At 46.0% G+C, this 17,725-nt stretch overlaps 1 protein-coding gene across 1 annotated transcript in view; it reads right to left on the bottom strand.

Moving 5' to 3' along the window:
• Nucleotides 1–208: 208 nt before the first annotated feature.
• Nucleotides 209–17,725, bottom strand: part of ENOX2 (ecto-NOX disulfide-thiol exchanger 2) — a 132,587-nt gene continuing 115,070 nt past the window's right edge. Inside the window, exons 12-15 of the mRNA XM_065410746.1 lie at nucleotides 15,029–15,085; nucleotides 9,215–9,323; nucleotides 5,359–5,444; nucleotides 209–340 (exon numbers count right to left, since the gene is read on the bottom strand). Coding sequence (XP_065266818.1) covers nucleotides 209–340; nucleotides 5,359–5,444; nucleotides 9,215–9,323; nucleotides 15,029–15,085 — 384 coding nt within the window. The remainder of the gene's footprint in view (nucleotides 341–5,358; nucleotides 5,445–9,214; nucleotides 9,324–15,028; nucleotides 15,086–17,725) is intronic.

A 17,725-nucleotide genomic window follows, 5' to 3' on the forward strand; every position in this document is an offset into this window, starting at 1 on the left:
CACCTGAGATTCATTTGAATTTCTTCCATGAGTCTCCTGCTAGGTGCTGTCTTACATCTGTGATTTCAGTCATGGGATATTCCATAAAAGAATCTATAATTTATTCATGAATACCATTGTACATGTAGGTTAGAGTAACATCCTAGGTTTGTCTGAGGTACATAGTCTGTGATTATTTTCAATGACCAAAGCCAATCAAGCTGAAAATTCAAGTCATTTTCAGTCCATCAAAGCCACAAAATTTCCATCTTTTCTCCAGGCTAGCCCCAACTCCACTCAGCTCTTGTTTGAAGGTGTGCTGCAGTCTGCTCATCAGAACTTCCACTTCAGTGGGACAAATCTGTGGGAAAGAAGTGAAACTTTTACTGAAAATTAACTGACTTCTGGCTTGAGAATCCCAACTCTTTAGCTACATGTTTGCAGTTTTGAAAATGCTGACCCCAGGCACAAACACCACTTTCTGCAGTATTTAGGGTTTCCCAAGATCTCCCGTCCAAGTGCTAATGGTGACCCAGCCTGCTTCTGGTTAAGTTATGAGATGTGTTGTCATCACAGTTTGAGGAGGGATGGCTGCAAACATAAGGAATACTAAAAAGAGGAGGAAGAAAAACTATTCTCATTACTTAATTATGAGACTTGAAATAATGAATTCAAATAGAAACAAAATGCAAATGAATGTTGCTATGGACTCAAGAACATCTTCTGAAGGGGGAGAGGAATCACAGACATGCAAAATATTCAAGTCACATCTCGATGTGCATCTACTGGAGGTGCTTGTCTGTAACAGCCAGGGAACCACTTAATCAGCAAATGGAGTTCTAGAGAGACACTAAACAATCGCAGCACTGGTAGCCCCTTCAAAGGGGAACTGCAAATCAAACCCTACTTTGTTTGTTGCTTTTTCTGTTACACCTGGATGAACAGGAAAGGCCACCTGCTAGTTTCTGCTTTGTCCCCCACAAAATTTTGTTTTTATGTTTCAAATATCAGATCCTGACATGACTTTCCCTGGAAGACCTTAACAGTCTTTGGAAAATCCAGAAGTTGAAACACATATTGCTGCTCTCTGTCATGGATCCACAGGATCTGTGCTATGTCCCAGCTTTTAAACAGTCCCTTGGAGGAACCCCTTCAGTATGCAGACCCCCAATGGGTCCCACCCTTCCTTAAGGGCAGGGCACACAGCTTCAACACGTCCGAGACTGAGCCTCTGTTTTGCACCATAAGTTCTACCCAGTAAGTCCAACTGAGAAAGACTCCTGGTCAGAGACTTTTACACTCTTCAGGGATCCATGCACCTTAGTAAGTATTTGCAGTGATACCCGACAGCCTCTTCAAAACAAGAGTAGGGTTTATTAGTCAACTGGAATGCAGCACTGGAAAGCCCTTAGGTTAGCACAGAGTAGCACATTTCGGGGCTGGGAGAACTGTAGTTCAGGATTCACTCTCCAGCTATCTTCTTATGGAGTAATGTATTATGAGTTCTGGTCCCAGCTCTGCAGCTGACCTGCTGTGTGGCCTTGAACAAATCACTTCACCTCTCTCTGTTGGTTTGACTGATGGTACTCGTGAGCTAAGCTCTGTAGCCTTTCCTGTGAAGCAGTGCGCCTCAACCAGAGGGTTACGGCATCCCAGGAGAGTCATGAAAGGCAATCAGGGGGACATGAGACATTAGATACTATATTACAATCTAAGGCAAAGAAAATCTGGCTCCCCACTACTGCCTTCCCCTTCAAGGTTGAATATTCTCTATCAACCTCCCAAACACACATTATAGAGCAGGGGTCTGCAACCTATGGCACGCGTGCCAAAGACAGCACACAAGCCGATTTTTAATGGCATGCTGCTGCCTGCCCGAGCAGCGTGCCATTAAAAATCCTGCCTGGCCCGGCCCGTTCTTCTCCGCTCCCTCCTCCCCCCCGCAGGAGCAGGGGGACAGAAGCATAGGCGTGTGCACGGGGTGTGCCCAGGCACACCCTGCCACATGGCCCCACTCTCCTGGCACGGCAAGCCACGGGGTCCGTGCTCCCAGGCCGGAGCGCCCGGCCGAGCGCAGCAAGCCGCCGGCCCCTCCCCCGCCTTCCCCTCTCCCCTGGGCCGGGGCTGCGCGCTCCCGCGGGGCAGTGTTTGGCTCCACAGGGAAGCAGACACGCTCCCCGCTCATCTGTGGGGTGGTATGAATGCATCGTTAAAGGACTGGCTGAAACTGACCCATATCAAGGGAGGGTCCGAAAAAACAACGGGAATCCCAATGGCCAGGCTGTTCACATCTACCAACCAACAACCAAGAGGAAGGTGATTTTCCCTCCACCCTTTGGAAAACAAAGGGGAAAGGTGTCAGGTGGCTGGGCTCAGAGCTGGCCTTTGCAGAGACTCACACACTCACCTGGGACAGAGTGACAAAGGCACAGAGACAGAGACAGAGAACCAAGATGGCTTCAGTGGCAGCATGGCTCCAGGGAGCTCTGGCCTGGCACTGGCCAGGCTGAACTCTGTCTTAACTTTTGTTTCTCTTTGCTAACCTAAGGACTTTAAGATTATGTAGCCAGGTGCCTAATACACTGTCGCCTTGTTTCGAGAAGGCTGCCTGCTGCGGCTGCAAATTCTCACGGAGAGCATTGAGGCCATGAGAGGGGTCACTTCCAAAGGTCTTGTTGGTTATTAGCTGGAACACAGAACAGACCCCGTGGATCTGCGACAGCATCATCTTGTAAAGGTTACAGAGCTTGGGCTGTTACCTCCCTGGGCTAGATGTGACTTGACCATAATTTGGACGCCATCCAGGAAGCGACACAAGTGGGCATCTTGGACTCCCAGGGCATGTCTATGTGAACACTTACTGAGCAGCAAGCTGCGGTGTAACTCCACAGTGCTCAACATGTGCCTGTCCAAGGGAGATGAGGTGAGTCACCACTCAGGCATGCAGCAACTGACTTACCCTTCCAACAGAGCCTGCATACGGCAGCAACCTATCCCTGAGCCAAGTCTGGGTCAGATAACCCCTGGCTCAGCTATTTCCCCAACCCCACCAGAGCTGCAGATCAGTCTGTGCAACAGCCCTACCAAGCCAAGAACCACACTGTGAGGTAGCAGGAGAACATACTCTAGAGACTCCCAGCCTGCTCTTGATCCTGTTTCTGTTCCTGCCCCAGCCCTGTTCCAGTCTTGTCCTTGCCCTACTCTGACCTTGTTCCAGCCCTGTTACCAACCCGCTCCAGCCTTGCCTCCGCTTCCTGGCCCTCCCTGGATGCTTGGACTCTGAATGCCCGGCTTCGACCTTTGGCCTGTATCTGGACGCCAGCTTGGCTTGTCCCTGGACTCTGGCCACCCAGTTTCAACCCCAGGGTTGCACCTGGACTCCAGCTACGTGGCTTGTCCACAGACTCTGATCTTAGTTCTGACCTCCGACTCCCCGGATCTCGATTCCAGCGCCACCCTTGGCCCAGTCCCAACCCTACATCCAGCTTCGACCTCCACTCCAACCACCAGGCCTGACTACCAAGAGGCAGCACCTGACACACAGGGCTTATCAAGGGAGACGCTCTCACACACCCTGCTATCACCACCAACGCAGCAGGGCCAGAATACACAGTCACCCCACCCCACACAAAAGGTCAGACCTACATACCCAGAGGGAAGCCCATCACTATCCCCTCAATGGCTGGTTGTACCCAGAGAGATACTCCAAACCTCCCCTCCACCCATCCACCTCTGTGTCTGCCGAGACAGAAAATCATCATCCCCACCAGGCCAGGCCGGTATCCAGCTCCACCATCGCTAAGAGGAAAGCAAAACAAGCAGGAAATGAGAAGGCCAAGATGGAATTTGAAAAGCAAACAGTCTAAGATATAAAAACAAATAGCAAGAACTTTTTTCACTAAATCAGCAGCAGAAAACCTGGAAGAGAATCAGCAGGTCCACGAGGAAGTTAAGGGAACAACAAGGAGAATAAGGAAGTTGCAGAGAAGCTAAACAACTTCTGTGCCTCAGTCTTTGCCACAGAGAATAATGTGAAGATATCTATTCCAAAGTAATTAAGGTGAGGCTCTCTTAGAGATTGAGCTGTCCAAACAGAAAACACTGGAAGAAATGGTAATGAGCCAAAAGGACAAGAGGGTATTTCTCAAGGTAGCTGAGGGAAATTAAGAATTAAGTGGTTATGTTGCTATCAAAAATACATGATCTATCCTGTAACGGGATATTACACTGGTGAACTGGAGGGGAGTGAATACTGTATACATCTTTAGAAAAGGCATTAGAGTGATCCTTTAGAAATACAGAAAAATGAGCTCTACTTCCCAGTCAGGAAAATTATCTGCAAATTAATTAAAAAGAGAGTTATAAAACAACCTTGATGAACATGATACTGTACACCAGGGACAGACCATAAAGGCAAGTCAATAGAATAGTGGATAGAGAAGAATAGGAAGACATAATTCACTTAGACTTTCAAAAGCCATTGGCAAAGTCCCTCACTATTAAGGCTATTAAGCAAACCAAGACATGGAGTAAGAGAGAAAAACTGCCAGACATCATCAGAAACTGGTTAAGAGATGCTGCACAAAACAGAAGCCAGAACAAATGACTCATGCTCCTTGTGCTACAACTTGCCTGTTTAGCTCTTATTTTCATCACCTTTCTCCCCCTCCATTTGTTTGTTCCATCCACCTGTTCTGCTCTGTTGTAACCTAGATTGCTAGGTCTTTAGGGCACGGACAGGTGTTCAACAAGTGTGGGCTCCCCACACCAAGCCCTAGATGCTACTACAAATTCACGTGAATGTCCTCGCCAAGCTGCTATCTCAACTTCTGGAGTGAGCCCAGAAGTGGAAGAAGGGGAGGAGGCAGCATGAGGAGATGGTGACCCGGGGTTCTGGGAAGCCAGGAGCCAGGTCTGAGGGGTCTTTCAGGTGGGAGGGGTGCAGAGGTCCCAGCCATTCCCAGTCTCTCCAGTGAGAGGGGATGGCGGAGAGGTCCTGACCAGTCTTGGTCTCTCTAGTGGGAGGGGAAGGGGGGAGACGTCCTGGTCTCTCCAGTGAGAAGGTGGAGGAAGTGGGGAGAGTCCCCAGCTGGTCCTGGTAGATCTGCTAGGAGTGGAGTGGAGGGAATGGAGATTCCGGCCAGTCTCTCTCACCCAGAGCTGGTCCTTGGAGATGGGGAAGAAGTGGCAGCTGAAGCTGTCAGTGACCGGCCAGAGCAGGGTGTAAGGAGATGGCGGCCTGGGTTCTGGGAAGCGAGGGCAAGAGACCCCTGCCCAACCACACAGAAAGACAACCACCTTCCTGGCCTGCCTAGACAGAGAGTGACCCTCCTCCCCATCTGAGTCTGCCCAGAGAGACCGAGACCCCAGTACACCTACCTTGGTGTCGAGCCGCTGTAAGTAGGAACAGATGTACTCTATGCTTGCTCCAAATGGGTGAACATGAAGAAATGTTGAAATTATACCTAGGGAAATAACATGGCAGGGGTCATTCTTGTGATTCAGCTGAGAGCACCAAGATTGCACGGTCTGCATGCAGGGCTTTTCCCTGCATGCGCTGTGCTGGGTCCTGGCCTGTGTGCTGCAATGTAATGTGGAGCAAAGCATTTCTTTGGGCAGCAACTCAGACAGCAATGACAGGTTTCAGAGTAGCAGCCGTGTTAGTCTGTATCCGCAAAAATAACAGGAGTACTTGTGGCACCTTAGAGACTAAAATTTGTCAGACAGCAATATCCCTCAGTCCCATACAGACAACTCTCAAAGTGATTGGGAAGCTCCTGCAATGGGCAACATGAAGCACTATGAGATGCAGCAACGGGTCTGCATCAACATGAGGAGGACGGGCCCTCAAAGAGGTGGAAGGAGACAAAGGGGGAGAAGGGGGAGAGACAAAGAGAAGGGAGGTAGTGGCAGGTATGCACATTAGTTCCCAAACATTTTGCTGAACCAAATGAAGGCAGGTCTGGCTGTGCCCGACAGGAGCAGAAACCACCTGACCATGCAGACACCACCTGACCATCAACAGAGCAAGCAGGCAGCAGGTAGATGAAGCAGACAGGCCCCCAGCATATCCATGAAGCAGCGCCCACAGCACCAGAAGCAAAATGAGCCCAGGCCCATGAGACCCAAGCCCTAGGATTCTGTCTCCCACCCAGAGACACATGGTCCTCTACATACCAGACTTTAACTCTTTGGGATTGACCCCTAGGAAAGCAGTTTGGAAATTTTCTGCAGTTGACTTTAATTGATTTGTGGGGAGGAGACAGCTCAGAGGGAATTAGGATTTGGAGGATGGGGTTTATTCCTGAGGAGCATGGGGGAAAGGAGGAACAGATTTGGGGTGGGACAGAATGTGCAAGGGGGAGCACAGGGTGTGTGCAGGGGGAGATGGGCTGGTTTGAGGGCTCAAAGCTGCAGTTTCCCCGGGAAGGAAACGAAAGTTTCCCTCAGGAACCGGGGCCAGATTGGGGGTTTCACTGGGACTGGGAAGAAAGCAGGGCTGGGCATGCCCTGAGGGTCCGGATTGCTTTAACAAGGCAGCACCCTCCACTTTCCTCCTGGCAGGTGCTTTGAGAGCAGCTAAGCAGCGTTCTGTCAAGAGTCTGCTGTCAAGGACCTGGGTTGGGAGCTGCCCATTACCTCTTTTTAAGACTGTCTCAGTCACAGGGAAACTTGAAAGACTCAACATCATTATGTCTAAACTCAGTATTTCTAAAACGAGTGATAACAATGTAAAATTATCAACAAAAACTGCTGGGCATGAAAAATTACAAAACAACCATATCAGATGCTCCAAAATCTTTGCTTTCATTCCTTCTGAAGCATCTGGCATTGGCCACTGGGCTAGATGGACAATTGGTTGGACCCAATATGGCCATTCTTATGTCCTTATCCTCAGTAGCATGCAAGACTTTGGAACAAATTGTGAAAGAGAATAATTAAATTAATGAGGTAAACAGAAAAGGGGGTGACTAACCTGATTTCCTTCTTTGAGAAAAGAACTGATTTTTTTAGATAAGGGAAATGCAGTAAAAATAATATGTTTGGACTTCAGTAAAGCATTTGACATGGTACCACCTGGGAGATTATTAATAGAGAAAATGGGGATTAGTCCAAGAATTGTAAGGTGGATAAAGAATTGACTAAAGGGGAAAAAGCAACGCGCTGTGTTGAAAGGTGAATTATCGGATGGGAGGGAGGTTACGGATTGGTCTTGGAACCAATCTCATTTAATACTGGAAGAAAAAAAGGAGTGTAATCAAGGGTTCCTCTTCACCATGAGGTCTAGAAGCAGATCTTTTAAATGGAAGCTTCAATTCTGGAGCTACCCTGAGATGACAAGTTGATTTGATGATCAAAATATTTGTCAGCAATTATCATGACAAAGCTAGAGTTATGATTAACAGTGTCAATACAACAGAAATTAACATATTAATACATTTTTAAAGTAGCCAATAACATTGAGCTTGATACAATCTAACGGCTGGATTCTGGAGGCAGACAGAGCTCTGCTTAGCACAGGGTGATGGGTGGCAAAACAGGTTTTACATCACATTTACTCTCCCCTGGGCCCGGGTCTGGCCAAAGGCAGAATCAGCCCCTAGGGTTATTCTTCCTTATACCTGGCTGCCTACGTCCCCAGCAGATCTTTTGGGCAGCTGGGAATAACCGGCACAGAGGCAAGTCGGCCATTGCCCCTACACCAGGGGAGCACTAGGGGAGCTGGGGACACAACATAGGAATATACCTAAGTACACTGGAATATACCACGTGGGGACTCCCTCTACACCAGGTGAATTTCCAGCTGGCCAGATCTACTGAGTTTCCAGCCCCTTTGCACCATGGGATCCAAGAATCAGATTGTGTAAGTGAGTCAGTTCTGCTCTGTCTAAAACTTTAAGGCTCTTCTCATCATATTATCTGAGTGTCTGGCTGTGTGGCCCTTGTTCATTGCCAAGAGAACATCATCTCACTGCATGGTCTCTGTTCCATGAACTGGACTGAAGCCTGTTGGTAAGGGTCTAGTATCTTGGCTGTCATGCGACCGACCCTGGGTGAACTTCTTAGTTAGTTAGTCCAGCATGGGTGGCGCTGGGTGGTAGCTGGAGAGTGGTCAGTTGGCTGAATTTTAGCATGCTTCTGAAGTGGTGGTGGTGGATTTCCTTCCTCAAATGAAAAGTTGTTAATCTCAATGATTATGCATCCCAGATGCTTTAACTAGTAAAGGACTGGATCAGCATGGCAGGGAGCTCAGTTTTCCTGCAGTACTTTTTCAGACTTTATTGTGTAAATAGAGCAAATGCAGAGAAGGAAGAGATCACATTATCAACGTAAGTTCATTATACGTTTCCTGGTGTCCCAATTCCAATGTGAGAACAGGCTAATGGTTCTTCACAGCAGGAGGTGCCAGGCTGTGGACATGCGTGAAGGCAAGTGTAGTTTAACAACATAATTCAGTCTAGAACAGTTTAGTGGGTCATGATTTAGCAGCTGCTATGATGGAGGAGCACTTATGGTCCATGAGATTTTGGACCTTAAACATGGTCCTGGGTCCAGGACTATATATTGTCTATCCTGTACTTCCGAGCACTGTCAATTGGAAAAAAAGGAGGAAACTTTTTAGTAGCAGGTTGTTTAAAAAAAATGGAGAGTGTTTGAAACTGCTCAGAGGTTTGGAATGTGAAAATATGTCCCAGGGAGGCAGATGTGGCCTTGTCTAGATGGAGAGTGTTCAGTGGAATGATGCTAGCCCTAGCTCGACCTGTGACAAAGCAACTGCACTTTAGCAAGTGCTAAAGTGATAAAAGCCCAGCAGGGAGAGTGTAGGCAAGGGGATCAAAGGTGCATAACATATCAATATATCAGATGAAAGCCACCATCCCATACATAGTACCAATGTGCACAAGTGTACAGCATGTGTCATTGGGTGACAAGAACAGATCTAGGTACATGACATGAGACCTCTACGTGAGCAATGCACAAAGGGTGAAATCCTGGCTCCAGTGAAGTCAGTGGGAGCTTTGCCATGGACTTCAGTGGGACCAGCATTTCACCCCTGGCCTGCTATTGTAGCAGTCCATGAAACTGAGGAAAGAAGCACATTCAGTGAGACTGGAAGAGCTGCATTTACAATACCTCCTGAGAGGATCTCTCATGGAGTCTGAATCTATATAGCATGGATGGCAGCATTACAACAGTCTTGCCATTAGCAGACATACTGTACCATGAGTCTTACCTACTAATAAAGCTTCTCGTTCAGATTTGACAGGGCTACAGCTCAGGGTCCTCTCAAGTGGGCACTCCTTCTCCTGGCTAGATGCACAGATCCTGTAAGTACTGCTCTCCTGCAAAAACAACACCGTCCACTCCATACCTGCACAATACAGCACTCATTCTAATTAATTAAATGCCAGCTTAGTTTTTAACTTGAACAGTTTTTACAGAGTTGCAATTTTTGTTTTCCTGGTTCAATGTGTCAATACATTGTTTACGTCATAAAATACATCCCACAAAACACATGGGATGTGCAATGGGGGACATTGGTCATGTTGCTGTGGGAACCTTTATATTTGCCTTGATCAATTCTTCCCACTGTTAGAAAAAAGTGTCCTTACAGTATTTTGCATGTAACAGACTATTAGCTTAAAAATAAATCTTAGATGGAAACAGTAAGACTAATGATGATAATGACACTAACCTAATTTGTAAAGCACTTTGAGAACTATGAATGAAAAGCACCATATAAGAGCTTGGTATTATTATTAACAGTTGTGTTCTGTTTCTCTAGGTATTAAATTCCCTGAATTTAAGTCACACTGGGATTGGAAAGTCAAGCTGGGTTCTTTCCAACATGCATCCTCACCATTAATAAAGGCCTTGGCAGGCCATAGTAGGCCCCTAGCAATCCCTATGTAACCTCATTGCCTCCAATAGTTTTCCACAGGAGTAAATGTCTGGAACTTAGTATACAATTCAGCTGATGCTGTTCAAAATAAGAGGGAAAAAACATGGGTGATGTCACGGTAGGAATCTGCAGTAAAGGAAATCAGGAAGAGGAGGTGGATGAGGCATTTCTAGAACAAATAACAGAAATATCGAAAACACAGGCCCTGATAGTAATGGGGGACTACCCAGACATCTGTTGGAAAAATAATCGGGCAAAACACAAAATTTTCACTAAGTTCTTAGAATGAGTTGGGGATGTTTAAGAAAATGGAGGAAGAAGTTAGGAGGGGGACAGCTATTTTAGTCTTGATTCTGAGAAAAAGGGAGAAATTGGTTGTAAATCTGAAGGTGAAATTTGAATTTGGGTGAAAGTGATCATGAAATGATTGATTTCATGATTCTCGGGAAAGGAAGGAGTGACAGCAGCAGATTAAGGACAATGGACTTCAAAACAGCAGACTTTAACAAACTCAGACAACTGACTGTAAGTGTGGTTTAGCTGACATGAGCAGGCCCAACTTAAGACAGGACGTGCCTGAACAAGCAACTGCTGAACAGGCCTGAAGACATAACTGCTGAAACAGCTAACTATTGCGAGTGTGTTTATAGTAAACAAAGTAGGCAGAAACACCCTGAACTTATAAACTTGCCTTACACAATCTGCAAAGCAATTGGTCTTTACATGCAAGAAGTATAGACGTTAGTAGCTAGGAAAGATGTATATAAACTGTGATGTGTGACATGAATTGGAATTGTGGTATCACCCTGTACCTAAACGCCCTGCATCTGGGCCTGGCCAGCGTAGGCAAAGAGCTGTAACATGCCTAAAAAAGTATCCTGAATGATGAGCTGGAGTCAAGAGAATTTTTTGGATACCAGAGAACTGGATAAGTCTTCTTCCAAAACTGGACGAGGTGTTCTGGATAAGACAAGTGGAAAGATCTTGGAGCAAATCCCAACACTGGTAGGTAAGGTCCCCTTGGAAGAAAATCTAAAGGATGAAGGAGTTCAAGAGAGCTGGCAGTTTCTCAAGGAGACAATATTAGAAGCACAACTGCAAACTATCCTGATGCGAAGGAGAGATAGGAAAAACAGTAAGAGGCCAATATAGCTCCATCAAGAGCTCTCTAATGACCTGAAAATCAAAAAACGAATTCTACAAAAAATGGGAATATGTGTAAATTGCTATGAAGGAGTACAGAAAAATAGCACAAGCATGTAGAGACAAAATCAGAAACACTAAGGCACAAAATGAGTTACACCTGACAAGGCAATAAGAGGTTCTTTAAATAAATTAGGAGCAAGAGAAAGACAAAGGAAAGTGTAGGTCCTTCTACTTAGCAGGGAAGGAAAACTAATAACTGACGATATCAAGAAGGTTGAGGTGTTTAATGCCTATTTTGCTTAAGTCTTCACTAAAAAGCTTAATGGTGACCAGATATTCAACACAATTAATATTAACAAGGGTGAAGGAGCACAAGCCAAAAAAAAGGAAAGAATATTTAGATAAATTAGATGTATTCAAATAAGCAGGGCCTGATGAAATTCATCCTAGGTCAATTAAGGAACTAACCAGCTGAGGCAATCTCTCAACCATTAGCGATTGTCTTTGAGAATCCATGGAGGATGGGTGAGGTACCAGAGGGCTAACATAGCACCTATCCTTAAAAAGGGATGGAACTGGGAAATTATAGACTGATCAGCCTAACTTCAATCCCTGGAAAGATACTGGAACAAATTTGTAAACAATCAATTTGTAAGCACCTAGAGGATAATAGGGCTATAAGGAACAGCCAGCATGCATTTGTCAAGAACAAATCATGCCAGATCAATCTAATTTCCTTCACTGGCAAGGTTACTGGCTTAGTGGTTGGGGGGAAAGCAGTAGACATGATATATCTTGATTTTAGTAGGCTTTTGACACAGTCCCACATGACATTCTCAGAAGCAAACTATGGAAATGTGGTCCAGAGGAAATTACTATAAGGTGGGTACACATCTGGTTGAAAGACTACTCAAAGAATAGTTATCAATAATTCACGGTCAAACTGGGAGGGCATTTCTAGTGGAGTCCCATGGGGTCAGTCCTGGGTCCAGTAATTCCTAACTTGGATAATGGAGTGGAGAGTATGCTTATAAAATTTGTGGATGATAGTAACCTGGGAAGGGCCGCAAGCACTTTGGAGGACAGGATTACAATTCAAAATGACCTTAACAAATTGGAGAATTGGTCTGAAATCAACAAAAAGAAATTCAACAGAGACAAGTGTGAAGGACTACACTTAGGAAGGACTAATCAAATGCACAACTACAAAATGGGGAATATCTGGCTAGGTGATAGTACTGCTGAAAAGGATCTGGAAGTTATGGTAGATCACAAATTGAATATGAGTCAATAATATGATGCAGTTGCGAAAAAGGATATTATTATTCTGGGGTATATTGACAGGACTGTTGTATGTAAGCCAAGGAAGGTAACTGTCCCGCTCTACTCAGCTCTGGTGAGACCTCAGCTGGTGTACTGTGCCCAGTTCTGAGCACCACACTTTAAGAAAGATGTGGACAAATTGGAGAGTGTCCAGAGGAGAGCAACAAAAATGATAAAAGGTTTAGCAAACCTGACAACAAAAACTGGGGTTGTTTAGTCTTGCCGAAAGACGACTGAGAAGACCTCATAACAGTCTTCAAATATGTTAAGGGCTGCTATAAAGATGATGATGATCAATTATTCTCCATGTCCACTGAAGGAAGGACAAGAATCAACGGGCTTAATCTGCAGCAAGGGAGATTTAGGGTATATATTAGGAAAAGCTTTCTAGCTCTCAGGGTAGTTAAACTCTGGAATAGGCTTCCCAGGAAGGTTGTAGAATCCCCATCATTGGAGTTTTAAAGAACAGGTTGGACAAACACCTGTCAAGGATCGTCTAGGTTTACTTGGTCCTGTCTCAGTGCAGGGGGCTGGACTTGATGAGTTCTCAGGGTCCCTTCCAGCCCTAAATTGCTATGATTCTATGATAAGATTGGAATAGACTCTAGCTCACTTTCCCAGATCTGTGTCAGCTCGGCAAGGCTATGGAATAAAAAGCAGTAAATCATTATTACTAAACTGAATGGATCTAACTCAATACACACTTAGGGCAGCCCTGCTGGTAAAGGAGCGCTGTTTTTACATCGTCCCCTTTTCAGAATAGAACTTCCCCTTGCAGCCTTGATTCAAGAAAGCACTTCAACAATCAATACAATGTAACCACACTTTAAAGTTAAGCATGTACTTAAGTGTTGTCCTGAATTCTTGACTGATCTAAGAAGGGACAGAGACTTCTCTAGGGAACGAATAGTCTGTTTATCCACAGAACAGGTGTAGCAAAGCATTAAAATGCAAGTGTTGCCTATTACGTCATCTCCTGCCATTGTACATCAACCCTGCTCAGCCGGGTGCGGCAGTTAACCTTTCACCTCTCCGCAGAGGCCAAAAAAAGGACAGTCACTTGGCCAGTTGTTGGTAGGTGCTGAAAGTGAATTCATCATCCTCACTAGTTATGAACCAGACAGCCATCAGCTGGCAATGACTTTCAGTCACTTCTGATGTGGCTGGATTTGAACCAGTGACAGACACGGGTCAATCCCCAGAACTAATCAATCTGCAAGGAAGCTACTTTCTAATTCCAATTACTTAACCAAAGGGGTAGTGTGTTGGCCTGAAGATTGGGACTAGCAGAGTCCCACTCTCCCTCTCAGTCTTCTTGCTGCTCCAGAAAGGGAGTAACCTGCACCGGGTCTATACTCGGTGGCAGCATACACTCCCCAACATGCCAGTGAAGTTACAGAGATGGGTGCATGCTCTGCCCACTCCTGCCCCCTAACACCCTCCTGTGTGGGGAGGAGATGTAGCAGCCCTACGAAGCCTGCTTTCCTAATTGTATTGTTGCAGATAGCCAGCAAGGAGTGTGGCCCTTTGAGAGACATACATAAGGGTCTCCTGCAGTCTGTAGGTAGAAGAGCCAGATCACATATTACTAAATCAATAAAAGGGGGCACAATATTTTCCTCAAGGCGCAATCAGGAACTCTGTCTGGATGCCAACTCTGTCCACATATCTATTCAAGTGACACCATCATAGGACCTAATCACATCAGCCATGCCATCAGGGGCTTGTTCACCTGCACATCTACCAATGTGATATATGCCATCATGTGCCAGCAATGCCCCTCTGCCATGTACATTGGCCAAACCGGACAGTCTCTACGCAAAATAATAAATGGACACAAATCTGACATCAGGAATCATAACGTTCAAAAACCAGTAGGAGAACACTTCAACCTCTCTGGTCACTCAGTAACAGACTTAAAGGTGGCAATTGCAACAGAAAAGCTTCAAAAACAGACTCCAATGAGAAACTGCTGAACTTGAATTAACTTGCAGACTAGATACCATTAACTTGGGCTTGAATAGAGACTGGGAGTAGCTGGGTCATTACACAAATTGAATCTATTTCCCCATGTTAAGTATCCTCACACCTTGTCAACTGTCTGAAATGGGCCATCTTGATTATCACTACAAAAGTTTTTTTTTTCTCCTGCTGATAATAGCTCATCTTAATTAATTAGCCTCTTAGAGTTGGTATGGCAACTTCCACCTTTTCATGTTCTCTGTATGTGTGTGTGTGTGTATATATATATATATATATATATATATATATATATATATATTCTTACTATATGTTCCATTCTATGCAGCTGATGAAGTGGGCTGTAGCCCACGAAAGCTTATGATCAAATAAATTTGTTAGTCTCTAAGATGCCACAAGTATTCCTGTTCTTTAATCAGGGAACAGATATTTTTGCAGAGGGACAGGGCGTTAGGATGCAGCAAGTCATCTCATACCCTGAGTCTGCTCCCCATACCACAGCTCTGCAGAAATGTACTTCTTTACCAGCCTGAGACTGCTGATGATGCTTAATGTGATGGTTTCTTGTTTCCTAGCCTAGATGCGTCAGGCTTATATACTTAGCTCCAAACAGTGGATCTATTTATTATGAACTGTCACCACTTCTCTCAGTAAGATGCTCTACCTAAAGTAGCAGAAAGAAACACACTGACTTACATTTCCTTGATTATCAGCCACGTCTCTCTCCTTGTCCTCTTCATCTGCCATCTCTTGCTACATTCCGTTACAGAAAGGGAAAAGGTTATAATCTTTAGCATAGTTGGTAAAATATTAGCTTTGTTCATTGATCTTTGCAAATGAAGCTCTCAAACTGGAGCAATCTAATTGAGATTCAGATACTTTAACAACCAGAAAGACAATTACTGTGTGTAACCCCTGCTCCAGTAGATAGCACTAGTTAGTTCTAGGAGATAGGATATCTCCATTAATTATGGGGAGGGGGGAGGGATAGCTCAATGGTTTGAGCATTGGCCTGCTAAACCCAGGGTTGTGAGTTCAATCCTTGAGGGGGCCATTTAGGGATTTGGGGCAAAAATCTGTCTGGGGATTGATCCTGCTTTGAGCAGGGGGTTGGACTAGATGACCTCCTGAGGTCCCTTCCAACCCTGATATTCTATGGTTCTATGATTCTAAGGCACAGGGGGAGGGCGAGTTCTCATGTCAGGGAGGTATTGACCAGATCTGTGCCATCACTGTCCAATTGGATCTACTGTACTCAGTGAACAGAGTTGTGTGGGGCCTTCACCTCGTGTGAGGATGTGTACACAATGGCTGTCATCCTCCCTCCCAGCACACAACAGACAGTGCTCTGAGGAGGCAATGGCCAGCCAAGATATACCTCACGAAAACAGCTAGTGCAGAGCACAGGGGGGAGGAGGTGGTTTGGGAGAGGAGCAGAGAGAGGAAGGTGACACTTTATAAAGCCAACAGAAAATCAATCCGTTGACTCATAAACAACTCCCACTTCCCCTGCTGACCATACCCATGTCCCTGAGACCTCAGTGGGTGGTCTTAGCAAGCTTGCTGCAACACACAGGAACAGTTAACAGTTAAGGGAGCTCTACTTCTCTCTGGGCCCAGCACTGACAAATGGGTGTGACTACAAGGTGCAGTCAAACAACAGCAAGAATCTACGTGTGAGAGCTGGCCAAGAGGCTCCTCTACTCACAGCCCAGCACAGACACCCCATGCGGAAACGCTCCAGACTTTTGAATCCTCATTAAAGCCAAGTCCCAAATCCTGGCTGCGGGTTCTGAGTCTAGCTCACTAACTAGACAATGTTTGCCAGGGCATTCCCTGTGGCACTCACAACAGCAGCTACAGTGCAAACGCTCCAGACTTTTGAATCCTCATTAAAGCCAAGTCCCAAATCCTGGCTGCGGGTTCTGAGTCTAGCTCACTAACTAGACAATGTTTGCCAGGGCATTCCCTGTGGCACTCACAACAGCAGCTACAGTGCAGATGGGGGCCAACTGGGAACCTTGGGAACATGTTGGCCATTCCAGACCAGGCAGCTCTTTCCAGCTCCCCAAGGAGCTCAATCCGTGCTCATTTTTGGAGCAGCAAACCCTTCTTTCTCTCTCTCTCTCTCTCTCAACAGGCCAGGACTGGTGCAGGGGATCTAATAAACCACAGCTAGAAGTTCATGCTGTGGAACCCTTCACAGCCTTTACCTTCTCTTTCCTCTGCCTTCCCTCCTTGTTCTATTGGTTGCCTTTGACATCATCAGACAGGCACTTTTGGAAATCTTCTCCCCCTTGGGTTTCCGTGATTTCATCCTCTCCTGATTCTCTAACCTCTCAAGCCCTCAGTATCTCAAACAGAAGGTGCACCTCCCGTGCCCCCCCCCCTTCTTCATGGGGCATCCCACTGTAGGCCTCCTCTTCAGCTCCCTCAGAGCCTCTCTCTGGGTTATCATTTCTGCCAACTTAGCTTTGCAACCATTTCTACACTGACACCTCACAGATCTACCTCGCTGCTTGGGACCTGTTCCCTCCATCCACACTAATAGCCTGGTTGCTTGACATCTCCTTGGGGGTGTCCAGTCATCTCCGAAACCGAACATGGGCGAAACTGAGCTCCTGATCTTCCCCCGAAGCCCTTCTCCCTCCCCACTTTCTATATCATGGTGAAGAGTATCACCATCCTCTGTGTTGCTCAATCCCAAAATTTCAGCTGCTTCTTTGATTTGTCCCTCTCTTTGTCTCCACACGAACAGCCCATGGCTAAATCTTGTGGCTTCTACCTGAACATCTCCAAGACTGGATCCATCCTCTCTGCCCACATGGCCACAACTCCTGCCCTAACCCTGATCATCTCTCACCAGGAGTACGGTAAGGTAACTTCCATTCATCAGATGCTCTTCTCCAAAATTTAATCCAATTTAGTCTTAAATTCTATCTAAATGGGTTCTGTGTGGACGAGTCCAGTAATGGGCCCAGTCCTGTGTAGTGCTGAGTGCCTCAGGATTGCGACCTATTGTTCTTCAACATGTGATGGACCCAGGCCAGTTGGGTACAGCAGAATAGCAGAAGGCAGATATACTAGCCACTGGATTAACAGTTTTCTGTTCCCTGACTGACCACAGCAGGGGCTGCTCCAGGCTAATGAGAACACCTGACTCTAATTAACCTGCAAAGAGTCAGGTGAGGCCATTAAGCTAATGTGACCACCTGACTCTAATTAAGGCCCCGCTGATACTATAAAAAGGGCTCACTCCAGTCAGGCAGAGGAGAGCCAGGGGAGAGGAAGTGCGGCTGAAGGGCTGGTTAATGAAGACACCCTCAAACCATCAGTAAAGGAGCCCTAAGGTAAGGGTGAAGAAGGGAGAAGCAAGAGAGCTGTGGGGAAGTG

This window comes from Emys orbicularis, chromosome 9 (assembly GCF_028017835.1).
Source record: "Emys orbicularis isolate rEmyOrb1 chromosome 9, rEmyOrb1.hap1, whole genome shotgun sequence".
Taxonomy (NCBI): domain Eukaryota; kingdom Metazoa; phylum Chordata; order Testudines; family Emydidae; genus Emys; species Emys orbicularis.